Raw genomic sequence first — 15,139 nt, forward strand, 5'->3', positions numbered from 1 at the left:
TGTGTAGATGGCTTTTAAAATTTGCTCTGTAAAAACAAACTGTGTATTATAATCATTTCTGGGATGGGCAATCTAGGAGCTTACTTCTTGTGTTTACACTGCATCAGTTCCACCAAGACAGAAGACTGGAGAATAAAATTATTGCCACGCAATTACAAAAACAACTTGTGTGAACTAAAACAGCAATTCCTACCTGAGAAAGTAGAAATACTGGAGAGCTTCTCTGGGGTCAGTTGACTCAAATTTACGAGTGTAGAGCATTAAAAGACGGATAAAATTAAGGCGTCTCATATATGGAGGGTCATCAGCTTCTTGACTCACTATAAAATTAGAATGAAAGTTTAGGTTTCTTATCTCTGCTAATCTTCCTTTTTGTAAATCTCCTCTGGAGACTGAACACTAGGGTTCTTGCATCCTCTTCAGCCTTGGCTGCAGGGCTCACAAACAATTTTTGTTTCCTCCCTCTGAGTACACCTCCCTGCATACTTCCCATGATGTTCAGTTGGTAGCAAAGCCAGGTAGATCTAGCACAAACAGGAAACACAAGAAAAGAGAGAGGGGTGCGGGGACTCCCTGCTACAAGTCAATTCTGTTCATGTTAATAATAATAATAACAACTTTATTCTTGTATACCGCATTACCATGGAAGTTCTATGCGTTTAACAGATGAAGAGACTGTACATTTACAGCGAAGTTACAATTTCGTTAATGTTACATTTACATTTTAGATGATACATATTCGGTCAAGTTACCTTTACATTTTAGACAATAAGTATACGGTGAAGTTATTTTGGCAGCTAGGTTATATGTTCAGAGTTGTTGCATTTGCTATAAGTTCGATACAGCGGCGTTACAAATAGCAGTGTTACATGAGGCGGTAAGGGTCTAGGGGGGAGAGGTCAGAAGAGAAGGGAGGAGGAGGGAGGATAAATCAGAGGAATTTGTCAAAAAGGTAGGTTTTAGTTAACTTCCTGAATGTTTGATAGTGGGGGGAATTGGAGATGAGAGTAGAGAGGCATTTGTTCCATTTGCCCGCTTGGAATGCTAGGGATCGGTCAAGGTATTTTTTGTAGAGGCAGCCCTTCAGGGAGGGAAAGGAGAACAGGTAGGTATTTCGAGTACGAGAGGGGTCAGCAATTTCAAGGTGCTCAGATAGGTCGATTGGTGAAGAGCCTGCTAAGGTTTTGAAGCAGAGGCAAGCGAATTTAAAGGTGATTTTTGCCTCCACCGGCAGCCAGTGGAGTTTAGCGTAATATGGGCTAATGTGGTCGTATTTTTTGAGGCCGAAGATGAGGCGGACGGCGGCATTTTGTACTATTCTTAAACGTTTGATGGTGTTTTTATAGGCTCCTAGGTATATGATAATACAGTAGTCCAGTATGCTTAAGATTAATGATTGGACCAGTAAACGGAAGGAGAGGTGGTCGAAGTGGTGTTTGATGGTGCGAAGTTTCCAGAGAGTGCAGAAGCATTTTTTGACCAGGGCACTGGTATGTTCTTCGAAGGTTAAGCATCTATCTAGGATGACTCCGAGTATTTTTATGGAGGGGTTGATAGGATAATCTAGGCCGTTCAATTTCATGGAGGTGTTTGTTATTTTATGGGTAGGGCTTGCCAGGAAAATTTTGGTTTTTTCAGTGTTCAATTTTAATTTAAATTGTGAGGTCCATAGTTCTAACTTGGTGAGGATGGAGGATGTGAGTTGTTCCGTCTGTTGGGTGAATGAAGTTAGGGGGATGATGATGGTGATGTCATCGGCGTAAATGAATGATTTAAGGTTTAAGTCGGCTAGTGTCCGTGCTAGAGGTGCCAAGTAGATGTTAAAGAGGGAGGGGGATAGTGGGGAGCCTTGTGGGACTCCGCAGGAATTACGCCATTGATGGGAGAAGGTTCCATTGCTGTGGACCTGATAAGTACGGTTAGTTAGGAAGCATGAGAACCAGTGTAGTACTTGGCCGGAAATGCCGATGGAGTCAAGGCAGCGGAGCATGATATCGTGGTCGACCAGATCGAAAGCGCTGCTTAGGTCGAATTGGAGTACTAGGGCGCTTTTGCCCAGTGAGAATAATTGGAGGAGGTAATTGGTTAGAGCGGCTAAGACCGTTTCCGTGCTGTGGTTTGAGCGGAAGCCAGATTGGGAATCGTGAAGGATGTTGAACTTTTCTAGGTAGTTCATGAGGTCATGGTTAATGAGGCTTTCCATGAGTTTTTGGAAGAGTGGTATGCTGGCGATGGGTCTATAGTTGGTGGCGGAGGAGATGGGTTCTTTGTTGTTTTTGAGGCGGGGGGATACGAGAATGTGGCCGAGTTCAGTCGGGAAGAGACCAGTGGACAGGCATAGTGAGACCCAATTAAAGAGTTCGGTTTTGAATTGGGGGGGGTGGATTTAATAATGGTGGGTGGGCAGTTGTCTAATAGGCAGTTGGAGTTGGTGTATTTTGAGAAGATTTTGAGGAAAAGGTTCTAGTCTGGGCTTTCGAATGAGCTCCAGGTCATGTCGGCCCTTGAACCTGTTGTGTCTACTGCTGGAAGGTTGAATATTGTCTCAGTATTGGGAGTAGTAAGTGACGATTTTAAGGTTTGGATTTTGTTGGCAAAGTGGTCAGCTAGGATTATTGCGGGGGGGGGGGGGGGCGGGAGGTCTGAGCTAGAGCGTTTGTGAGAATCTGTGTCTAGAAGGGAGTTAACTAATCTAAAAAGTGCTTTACTGTTTAGAGAAGGGGTGGTGATGAGTTGGGAGTAATATTTATTGCGTTTTTCGACTATCAGTTTTTTGTATTCGCTGACTTTTTTTCGCCAGTTTAGTCTGTCGTTGTCGGTCCCTGATTTGCGCCATGTTCGTTCTAGTTTCCTTACTTCGCGTTTTATGGCTAAGAGATCCGCATCAAACCATTTGTTTGAGGACCGAGGGGTTTTTTTTGCGGAGTCTTGGGGGGGCGATGGTATTAAGGACTTGGTCGCTGAAGTGTTTCCAGTCAAGGTGGAAGTTGGGGTTGGGGTCGGAGTTGGAAATGAGGGTGTAGTGGGACCAGAAATCTACAGGATTAATTTTTTCTCTTGTCCAGGTCATCGTCTTTGTTTGGTTAGGTGTGTATTTCCTGTCTAGTTGTTTTTTTGAACCAGGATAGTTCAAAATGACATAGGAGATGGTCGGACCAAGGGGTGTTAGACTAATTTTGTTTTGTGAGACTTATGTTTGAAGTAGTGGGGGAGTTGGAAAGGAAGGTGACCATGTCAAGCTGGTGTCCTTTATTGTGTGTTGTGTGAAAATGGCTGGGCTCGGCGGCAATCAAATGCAGCAACCCCGCTGGTTCGGGGGAGGGGCAGCGCGGTGCACACGTGCCTCTCTCGGGCTGGTTTCCAAGAAAATGGCTGGGCTCGGCGGCGATCAAATGCAGCAACCCCGCTGGTTCGGGGGAGGGGCAGCGCGGTGCACGCATGCCTCTCTCGGGCTGGTTTCCAAGAAAAAAAATACAAATACATAACCAACGAATGCCAACAAGGCCAAAATTTGTTGAACAATAAATGGAAACATTTATAAACTGCAAAACAGCATAACTGTGCACTAAAGGAGCCATAGCCTGAAGATGAGAAGAGGCTCCACCCAGGGACATGTCTAACCCCTTAACTTTACATAAGAACATAAGCAGTGCCTCCGCCGGGTCAGACCACAGGTCCATCCTGCCCAGCAGTCCGCTCCCGCGGCGGCCCAAACAGGTCAAGACCTGTCTGAATCCCCAGAGGGGGTCCCCTTGCCACCCTGGTTTCCCATTTAAGTCATAGCTTCCCATCGAAGTCCTAACCCTCCAGTCTTGCACATGCACGACCTGGTTGGGTTTCTATACTTATTACCTGGTTAGCTTTCTATACCTGTGATACATCCCAGCACCTCTCTCAGTATCCCACGATCCCTTTATCCCTCAGGAATCATCAAAGGACACTCTTGTAATTCTTAGAGAGGCCGGTCAAAGACAGAAATCCAGCTTACCAGTTACTGAAGAAGCGACTGCGAATTGGACAAAATAGATGGGCGGGTGTTCAGCCTTCAGAGGAGATTTACAAGAAGGAAGATTAGCAGAGGTTAGAAACCTAATCTTTCATTCTTATACAATCCCTCTAGAAGTTGAACACTAGGGATGTATCAAAGCAGTCCTAACTCTCAGGGGAGGCCGGATCAGCCTGCCCCCAGAATGGAAGAGCCAACAGCTGTATTACACCTAGCTGCCACATCAAGTCGGTAAAACTTGGTAAAGGTGTGAAGAGAGACCCAAGTGGCCGCCCTACAAATCTCCTCAGGCGAGACCATATGAGATTCAGCCCACAAGGAAGCCATTCCTATGGTAGAGTGGGCCTTCACCCCCGCCGACATATAGGCAGCGGTAATGGCCGCACGTATCCATCTCGTGATGGTAGCCTTGGAAGCGAGTCGACCCCGGCACGCAGGGTCTGCCAAGACAAAGAGATGGTCCAACAGAAAGAAGTCATTCTTGGCCGCCAAGTATCTCAACAGGGACGCCACACATCTAGAGACTGCAAAGTACGGTTCTTAGACTTAGAGTCCGATGAAACAAAGGTGGGAAGCCAAACTTTCTGGTTGACATTGAATGAGGAAACCACTTTCGGGAGAAAGGAAGGCACTGTCTTCAAAACCACTGCAGACTCCGTGATGCGAAGAAAAGAATCTCTGCATAACAGAGCTTGAAGCTCCAACACTCTCCGTGCAGATGTGATTGCAACGAGGTTCATAGGGTGGACGAGCTAGAGAGCGTAGAAACCAGATTCAGGTTCCACGTGGGACAAGGCAGTTGCAAGGGAGGCCACAGGCCCCCCTCCCCCCTGCATGAACCAAAATCACACCCATAGTCGCCCCCATGAGACCCAAGACCTGCAGAAACTGCCATGTTGTCGGGGCTGGAACCGCTAACATGTCCCAAATGGCATTCCAAAGCTTGAGTCTCCTGGATTCCGGCAGGAATACCTGGTTTTGGCCCAAGTAAAACTGGACTCCCAGGTACTCCAAGCACTGTGTCAGCTCGAGATGGCTCTTTATGAGATTGATCACCCAGCTGCGACTCTCCAGCAAATGTACCACCTGGAGAACCGATATGCGGCCTTCCTCAAGCGAGGGGGCTCTGATCAGCCAGTGTCAACGTACAGATGTACTAGCACACCCAGTGAGCGCAGATGGGCAGCCACCACCACCATGACTTTGGTGAAGGATTCGGGCGCCGACGCCAACCTGAAGGGCAGCGCTGCGAACACGAGTATGTGAAATCTCAGGAACCTCCTGTGATCTTGAAAAATCAGGATGTGGAGGTACGCTTCCATGAGATCCAAGGAAGCCAAAAACTCCTCGGGTACTACTGCGGCCACAACGGAATGCACCTTTCCATCCGGAAATGCGGAACCCGCAGGAAGGCAATCACTACCTTCAGGGCCAGAATAGGTCTGCAATCTTCGTAGTCTTTCAATGGCACGATGAAGTATATCGAATATCTCTCAGAGCCCAAGTCTCCTTTTGGAACAGGCTCTATTGCCGCCAGATCAAGCGCACCGTACCTTAAGAACATAAGCAATGCCTCCACTGGGTCAGACAGGGAGAAGGATCAGTGCAGGACAGGAGAGGAGGAGGACTTAAAGGAGGCAGAGCGAGGCGCTAGCAGCGCCGAGAGCACAAGGGGACTTGCAGGGGTTGCGGCGAGAGTAGCTCCGCCCACCCCACCGCGTAAGCAACCAGTGACCGGGCTCCTCCATTAAAGGAGGCAAGCCAACGGGCGCTGCAACTGATCGTGGCGAGCAGGCAGGGAGAAGGATCAGTGCAGGACAGGAGAGGAGGAGGACTTAAAGGAGGCAGGAGGCAGAGCGAGGCGCTAGCAGCGCTGAGAGCACGAGGGGACTTACAGGGGTCGCGGTGAGAGTAGCTCCGCCCACCCCACCGCGTAAGCAACCAGCGACTGGGCTCCTCCATTAAAGGAGGCAAGCCAACGGCGCGCAGCCGTTCAGCACGCGGCGAAGGCGAGCGGCAAAGGTGCTCGCCTTAGCGAGAGCGCCTTTGCGAGGAGCCTTAAGAGGAGCCAAATCTAGGGCAACAGGACACTGCAGGACATCTAGCTTAATCTCAATCTTACATCCTACAGGCGCCATAATCTTACATTCACACATCCTTCACCTAAACACCCTACTGCTTAGATTTCTCTGACACCCTAACTTTTCAAACACTACCCTTCAGACGCCCTAACCTAACGTACTCTCATACTATCTCTCTTTCTCTTTTATTCCCTCTCATTTACTCTCTCTCATTTTCTCGTTAACAGGCAGACCTCATATATTTCCGAATATGGCAGGGCAAACAAGAAGTGTGAAGCCTACAAGCAAGATCGGCACTCCCTACACTGAGGAGGTCTCAGTGCAGACCGAGACCATCCCACAGCAGTACATTACGACCTCTACACAGACAGAGGAGGTCGGCCAGCAGGATGACGACATCATACAAGAACTTAGGAGCCTCAGGGAGGAGGTGAAACGCCTGAGAGGCATTAGAGAGGATGAGGCTTATATCGATGGAATAGTGCAGGAGCTGTCCCAAATCACCAAACACGCCTGTGGCAGATCCCTCGTTGTGACACCAGGGCCGTCGACGCTGAAACCAACAGTTGGAATCCAGGAGATGGCTGGAGACACTGACTCCTGGCAGTTAGTGACCTCCTCCACAGGTAAACGTAGGAGACCCCTCCCCCCCATTTACAAGCTCTTCACCTTCCTATTCTTTCTCTTACCAGGGTAACTCCACATTGACTCCACAACTTAACCTGAAGAACAGATTTCACGTACTGCAGGAAGAGACTGCCGATGTGAAGCAGGACCAGGTTCAACACACGTCACCATCCCCAGGGACAGCGGATCGACCCCCCCAAAAGAAGCGGAGAGTAATAGCCATTGGGGACTCCATGCTGAGGGGCACCGAGGGACCAGTATGCAGGCCAGATATACAGTCGAGGGAGATCTGCTGTCTGCCTGGAGCCAGAATACGTGATGTGACCACCAGCCTTGACAGACTTCTTAGGCCCCAGGACCACTTCCCCATGCTGCTCATCCACGTTGGAACGAATGACACTGCCAAGAACAGCCTGGAGGAATAGCTAGAGACTTCGGAGATCTGGGGAAGAGGCTGAAGCGGACAGATGCACAGGTGGTATTCTCTTCAATTCTTCCTGTTAGGGGCATAAGAACATAAGCAATACCTCTGCAGGGTCAGACCTGAGGTCCATCATGCCCAGCAGTCCGCTCACGCGGCGGCCCAACAGGTCCAGGACCTGTGCAGTAATCCTCTATTTATACCCCTCTATCCCCTTTTCCAGCAGGAAATTGTCCAATCCTTTCTTAAACCCCTGTACTGTACTCTGCCCTATTACTCCCTCTGGAAGCGCATTCCAGGTGTCCACCACTCGTTGGGTAAAGAAGAACTTCCTAGCATTCGTTTTAAATCTGTCCCCTTTCAACTTTTCCAAGTGTCCTCTTGTTCTTTTATTTTTCGAAAGTTTGAAGAATCTGTCCTTCTCTACTCTCTCTATGCCCTTCATGATCTTATAAGTCTCTATCATATCCCCTCTAAGTCTCCTCTTCTCCAGGGAAAAGAGACCCAGTTTCTCCAATCTCTCAGCATATGAGAGGTTTTCCATCCCTTTTATCAAGCGTGTCGCTCTCCTCTGAACCCTCTCGAGTAACGCCATATCCTTCCTAAGGTACGGAGACCAATATTGGACGCAGTATTCCAGATGCGGGCGCACCATCGCCCGATACAATGGCAGGATAACTTCTTTTGTCCTTGTTGTAATACCCTTCTTGATTATGCCTAGCATTCTATTTGCTTTCTTAGCGGCTGTTGCGCACTGTGCCGTCGGCTTCATTGTCATGTAAACCATTACCCCCAAGTCCCTTTCTTGGTTGCTCTCATTCAATAATATCCCTCCCATCGTATAGTTGTACCTCGGGTTTCTGTTTCCAACATGCAATACTTTACATTTCTCAACGTTGAACTTCATCTGCCATCTCGCCGCCCATTCCCCCAATTTGTTCAAGTCCCTTTGCAATTCTTCGCATTCCTCTTTAGTCCCAGCTCCACTAAATAGTTTTGTATCGTCCGCAAATTTTATTATCTCACACTTCGTGCCTGTTTCTAGATCATTTATGAATATATTAAATAGCAGCGGCCTGAGCACTGAGCCCTGCGGAACACCACTCGTGACCCCCATCCAGTCCGAGTAGTGGCCCTTCACCCCTACCCTCTGTTTCCTACCCGCCAACCAGTTTCTGATCCATCTATGTACGTCTCCGTCCACTCCATGGTTCTTCAGTTTCCGGAGTAGACGTTCGTGAGGCACCTTGTCAAAGGGTTTTTGGAAATCAAGGTATATGATGTCTATGGGGTCTCCTCTGTCCATCCGTTTGTTAATTCCTTCGAAGAAGTGCAATAAGTTCGTTAGGCACGATCTCCCCCTGCAGAAACCATGTTGGGTTGTTTTCAAAAGTTCGTTTCTTTCCAGATGTTCATCGATGTGTTCTTTAATCAGTGCTTCCGTCAGTTTCCCCGGAACCGAGGTCAAACTCACTGGTCTGTAGTTTCCCGGGTCACCTCTTGATCCCTTTTTAAAGATGGGCGCGACATTGGCTATCTTCCAATCCTCCGGGATCATGCCTGTTTTCAAGGAAAGGTTGCAAATTTGCTGCAGTAGTTCCGCTATCTCCTCCTTTAATTCCTTCAGAACCCTGGGATGGATTCCGTCCGGACCCGGGGATTTGTCAGTTTTAAGTTTTTCTATCTGCCTGTGTACATCATCAAGGCTCACTTCCATGGATGTTAATTTTTCTGCTTGATTTCCATTGAAGATTTGTTCAGGTTCCGGTATGTTGGTTGTGTCTTCGTTTGTAAATACAGACGAGAAGAACATGTTGAGTCTTTCTGCGACTTCTTTTTCCTCCTTCACCGCTCCCTTCCTGTCTCCTTCGTCCAGCGGTCCTACCTCCTCCCTAGCTGGCTGTTTCCCTTTAACATATCTGAAGAACGGTTTGAAATTTCGTGCCTCCCTGGCTAGCCTCTCTTCATACTCTCTTTTGGCTTTTCGAACCACAAGGTGACATTCTTTTTGATACTTCCTGTGCTCCTTCTGGTTCCCTTCAGTTTTGTCCTTTTTCCATTCCCTGAATGAATTTTTCTTATTGCCTATCGCTTCCTTCACTATTTTAGTCATCCATACTGGGTCTTTTGTTCGACCCTTTTTGCACCCCTTTCTGAATCTGGGGATGTGCAGATTTTGTGCCTCGCTCACTGTGTCTTTGAAAAAAGACCAAGCATGTTCTACTGTTTGCCATTTTTTGGAAGTGTTCCTAAGTTTCTTCCTTACCATTTCCCTCATTGCTTCATAGTTTCCTTTCCTGAAGTTGAAAGATGTCGCTATGGTTCTCTTTCCGTTCGGTATGCCTACTTCAACCTTGAACTTGATCATATTATGATCACTGTTTCCCAACGGTCCCACTACTTCCACTTCCTTTGCAGGTCCCCTTAGTCCATTTAGGATTAAATCCAGAGTGGCATTTCCTCTCGTCGGTTCTCTAACAAGCTGCTCCATGAAGCAATCTTGTATAGCCTCCAGGAATTCTGTCTCCCTAGCGCATCTTGAGCTTCCAAGACTCCAGTCTATCCCAGGATAGTTGAAGTCTCCCATAACAACTGTGTAACCGCTTTTGCATTCTCGCTTCATCTCGGCATCCATTTCTTTATCGCTATCTCCGGTTTGCCCGGGTGGACGATAGTATAGGCCCATCTTTATTTCATGCCCTTTCCTACCCGGTATTTTAACCCATAGCGATTCCAGTTTGTTGATCATCTCCGCTGTGTCCATTCTTGTCGATTGTATGCTTTCTTTTACGTATAGGGCTATTCCTCCTCCTTTCTGACCTGACCTATCCCGGCGAAAGAGCTTGTACCCCAGCAGGGGCAAGGGAAGAGAGAGGGACGAACGTATCCTGAAGACGAATGAGTGGCTACAACGATGGTCCCGGGAAATGAACTTCGGATTCCTGAACCATGGAGAGGCGCTGCAGGGACTCCAGGGACCAGACGGACTACACCTGACTAGCAGACGTAAGAACGTCTTCGGACACCGTCTAGCCCGCCTGCTTCGAAGGGCTTTAAACTAGGTAAGTTGGGGGAGGGTACCCACTTATATACAAGAGCAGTAAGTAACAACCCTGATGTGATGAACCAAAACTCCGCTTCTAGGTCCGAGGTAAGTACCCTCACTGCAAAAGATTTGCTAGGAGACTCTTTGACTCAGATGGGAAACTCTCTACATGGGTTTAGCAAACACAAACAGTGGAGAGCTATGTATGTTAACGCACACAGTTTAGGGAATAAATTTCTAGAACTGGAAACAGAAATAGTGGATGCAGACCTGGACGTGGTGGCAATATCCGAAACATGGTTCACAGACTCTCATGGGTGGGATATAACTATACCAGGGTACAACCTGCTCCGCCAAGACAGAGAGGGTAAGTTAGGAGGGGGGGGGGGTAGCACTTTACATCAAAGAAAACATCAAAACAACCAGGATCACCGATGTCAGACTGGGGAATCCATCTGGGTAAACCTGGCCAGAGGCGGAGAAAAATGCCTATATCTTGGTGTGGTATACAGACCTCCAAGACAATCGGAGGACAAGGATGCAGAATTAATTGAAGACATTGAGAATATCACTTTACGGGGGGACGCTGTTCTGTTAGGGGACTTCAACATGCCTGATGTAGACCGGAATACACTCTCAGCAACAACTTGTGGGAGCAGGAGGATATTAATGTCCATGAAGGGAGTACGGCTTAAACAAATGGTACATGAGCCCACTAGGGCTCAGGCCATCCTAGATCTGGTACTTACAAACGGGGAAAGAGTCTCGGAGGTCTCGGTGGGAGAAACGCTAGCCTCCAGTGACCATAACATGGTATGGTTCAACCTTAGGAAGGGCTTCCCTAGATCACAAACAAAAACGAGGGTACTCAATTTCCGAGGCACGGACTTCGCACACATGGGAGATTTTGTCCAACAGACGCTACAGGATCAGGAGGAAACTGATAATGCGGAAGCTATGTGGTCAACCCTGAAACTGACCCTACAGGAGGCAACTATCCGTTACATAAAATCGGTAAATAAACAACAAAGAAACAAGAAACCTCAATGGTTCACGGATGAAATCTTGTACCTCGTCAAGGAGAAAAAAAGAGCATTTCTTTCATACAAACGCACGGGGAAAGGAGAAGCTAACATTGAATACAGGACCAGGTCTGCAGCGGTCAAAACAGCAGTTAGGGAGGCCAAACTCCGAGTGGAAAAAAAATCTAGCAAAGAACATTAAGAAAGGGGACAAATCCTTCTTCAGGTATATTAGTGATAGGAAAAAGAACACCAGCGGAATAGTACGCCTTAGAACACCGGATGGGAATTACGTAGAAGCGGACTCCGACAAAGCCAAACTACTGAATGAATACTTCTGCTCAGTCTTTACCTGAGAGGCACCTGGGCACGGACCTCAGCTGGAAGCAAAACCAAGCGCGGAAGACCCATTTCAGAATTATGAGTTCACACCAGCTGACTTTTACAGCGAACTGGCAAGACTCAAGGTGAGCAAAACCATGGGACCAGACAAATTGCACCCAAGAGTGCTCAGAGAGCTGTGTGGTGTCCTAGCGGAGCCATTAGCCATGCTCTTCAATCTCTCCCTACGTATGGGGAGAGTCCCCCTGGACTGGAAAACAGCTAACGTCGTTCCTCTGCACAAAAAGGGTTGCAGAGCAGTGGCTGCGAATTACAGACCAGTAAGTCTCACATCGATAGTGTATAAACTCATGGAAACACTACTTAAACGTAAGTTAGACATGATCTTGGAGGAGGGGAATCTGAGGGATCCCAATCAGCATGGATTCACTAAGGGTAGGTCATGCCAATCCAATCTCATCAGCTTCTTTGATTGGGTAACAAGGAAGTTGGACTCGGGAGAGTCTCTGGACATAGTGTACAGTGGTGCCTCACACAACGAACGCCTCGCACAGCGAACGCTGCACACAACGAACTTCATGTCTTGATTCATACAACGAACTTCGTTTCACACAACGAAGTCGCCCGAGCTGCCGATGTATTGCATCCTTCCGCGCAGGCACTGCAGGCAGTCGTTAGTCACTGCGCTTAACTGCCCTCTCTCACAGCCCTTCGCCTGGCTCCCTGTGCAGTGGCGGACCGTCGGCTCGCCTCCTTTTATGGAGGGGCCCGGCGCCTACTGCTGATGCGTTGGGGGGGGCGGAGCTACTCTCGCCGCTTCCCCGATGCTAGAAAAAAAAAAAAATAGTAAAGTTAAGTCCCAGTTTTTGCCGCCGAGACTCTGCCCTCTCTCACTGTATACAGTCGTCCTTTTAAGATAAACTCAATATTTTTTATATATCATGGCTTCTAAAAAAAGCAGGAAGGTGATTTCTGTTGAAATGAAACGGGAAATAATTAGAAGGAGTGAATGTGGGGTAAAACAGTGTGACCTCGTCAAAGAGTTTGGCCTCAGCAAGACCACCATTTTCACCATTTTGACAAATTTATCTTTTTTTATGTCATCTTAGCATATTTTATGCTGCAGAACGAATTATTTTTTTTAACATGTATTGTTATGGGAAAACGCGTTTCACATAACGAACTTTTCGCATAACAAACTTGCTCCTGGAACGAATTAAGTTCGTTGTGTGAGGCACCACTGTACTTGGATTTTAGTAAAGCTTTTGACAGTGTCCCACACCGCTGGCTTTTAAGCAAGATGAAATCAATGGGGTTAGGTGAGACACTAACTACATGGGTCAATGATTGGCTGAGCGGTAGACTTCAGAGGGTGGTGGTCAACGGCACCTTCTCTGAAACATCGCAAGTGATCAGCGGAGTGCCACAGGGCTCAGTCCTGGGTCCACTCCTTTTTAACATATTCATAAGGGACTTGACACGAGGGCTTCAGGGTAAAATAACATAATTTGCCGATGACGCCAAAATATGCAATATAGTAAGGGAAAGTAATTTGCAGGATTGTATGACGCAGGACCTGCTTACGTTGGAGAGCTGGTCCTCGACATGGCAGCTGGGCTTCAACGCTAAGAAATGTAAGGTCATGCACCTCGGTAGCAGAAATCCGTGCAAAACTTACACCTTAAATGGAGAAACATTAGCTAGGACGACAGTAGAACGAGACTTGGGAGTGATCATCAGTGCAGACATGAAGGCTGCAAAACAGGTAGAGAAAGCATCATCCAAGGTAAGACAAATGATGGGATGTATCAATAGAAGTTTCGTCAGCAGGAAACCTGAGGTCATAATGCCACTGTACAGAACCATGGTGAGACCTCATCTGGAGTACTGTGTGCAGTTCTGGAGGCCACATTACCGCAAAGATGTGCTTAGAGTCGAGTCGGTTCAGTGGATGGCCAATAGGAATATCTCGGGGCTCAAGGGTCTCTCGTATGAAGAGAGACTGAACAAATTGCAGCTCTACACTCTGGAGGAACGCAGGGAGAGGGGGGACATGATTGAGACGTTTAAATACATCACAGGTCGTGTCGAGGTGGAAGATGACATCTTCCTTCTCAAGGGACCCTCGGCCACAAGAGGGCATCCGCTCAAACTCAGAGGAGGGAAATTTAAGGGTGACACCAGGAAGTATTTCTTCACGGAAAGAGTGGTGGGTCACTGGAACAAGCTTCCGGAGCAGGTGGCCAAGGCCACCAGCGTGCTTGACTTTAAGAATAAATGGGACATCTACGTGGGATCCCTACAGAGGTCTAGTAAGGCACTCAGACTTGATGGGGTGGGTCAATAGAGTGGGCAGACTTGGTGGGCTATAGCCCTTTTCTGCCGTCATCTTTCTATGTTTATATGACCTGAGGTCAATCGTGCCCAGCAGTCCACTCACTCGGCGGCCCAACAGGTCCAGGACCTGTGCAGTAATCCTCTATTTATACCCTTCTATCCCCTTTTCCAGCAGGAAATTGTCCAATCCTTTCTTAAACCCCAGTACCGTACGCTGTCCTATTACTTCCTCTGGAAGCGCATTCCAGGTGTCCACCACATGTTGGGTAAAGACCTTCCTAGCATTTGTTTTGAATCTGTCCCCTTTCAACTTTTCCAAATACCTTCTTGTTCTTTTATTTTTTGAAAGTTTGAAGAATCTGTCCCTCTCTACTCTCTCTATGCCCTTCATGATCTTGTAAGTCTCTATCATATCCCCTCTAAGTCTCCTCTTCTCCAGGGAAAAGAGACCCAGTTTCTCCAATCTCTCAGCGTAGGAAAGGTTTTCCATCCTTTTTATCAGATGTGTCGCTCTCCTCTGAACCCTCTCGAGTAACGCCTTCTTAAGGTACGGCGACCAATATTGGACGCATTATTCCAGATATGGGCGCACCATTGCCTGATACAACGGCAGGATAACTTCTTTCGTTCTGGTTGTAATACCCTTCTTGATTATACCTTGCATTCTATTTGCTCTCTTAGCAGCCGCTGCGCACTGTGCAGTCGGCTTCATTGTCATGTCCACCATTACCCCCAAGTCCCTTTCTTGGGTACTCTCATTCAATAACATCCCTCCCATCATATAGTTGTACCTCAGGTTTCTGCTTCCCACATGTAATACTTTACATTTCTCAATGTTGAACTTCATCTGCCATCTCATTGCCCATTCCCCTAGTTTGTTCAAGTCCCTTTGCAATTCTTCGCAGTCCTCTTTAGTCTGAGCTCCACTAAATAGTTTGGTGTCATCCGCAAATTTTATTATCTCACACTTTGTTCCTGTTTCTAGATCATTTATGAATATATTAAAAAGCAGCGGCCCGAGCACCGAGCCCTGCAGAACACCACTCGTGACCCTCCTCCAGTCCGAGTAGTGGCCCTTCACCCCTTCCCTCTGTTTCCAACCCGCCAACCAGTTTCTGATCCATCTATGTATGTCTCCTTCCACCCCATGGTTCTTCAGTTTCCGGAGTAGACATTCATGAGGCACCGTGTCAAAGGCTTTATGATGTCTATGGGGTCTCCTCTGTCCATCCGTTTGTTATTTCCTTCGAAGAAGTG

General features: G+C 47.6%; 1 protein-coding gene across 7 annotated transcripts in view; it reads right to left on the bottom strand.

Moving 5' to 3' along the window:
• Nucleotides 1-15,139, bottom strand: part of NUP93 (nucleoporin 93) — a 757,735-nt gene that overhangs the window by 147,140 nt on the left and 595,456 nt on the right. For all 7 annotated transcript variants that reach the window (XM_033940752.1, XM_033940756.1, XM_033940750.1 and 4 more), the window contains one exon: nucleotides 194-320. In XM_033940752.1, coding sequence (XP_033796643.1) covers nucleotides 194-320 — 127 coding nt within the window. The remainder of the gene's footprint in view (nucleotides 1-193; nucleotides 321-15,139) is intronic.

Source organism: Geotrypetes seraphini, chromosome 4 (assembly GCF_902459505.1).
Source record: "Geotrypetes seraphini chromosome 4, aGeoSer1.1, whole genome shotgun sequence".
In the NCBI taxonomy this organism is placed as follows: domain Eukaryota; kingdom Metazoa; phylum Chordata; class Amphibia; order Gymnophiona; family Dermophiidae; genus Geotrypetes; species Geotrypetes seraphini.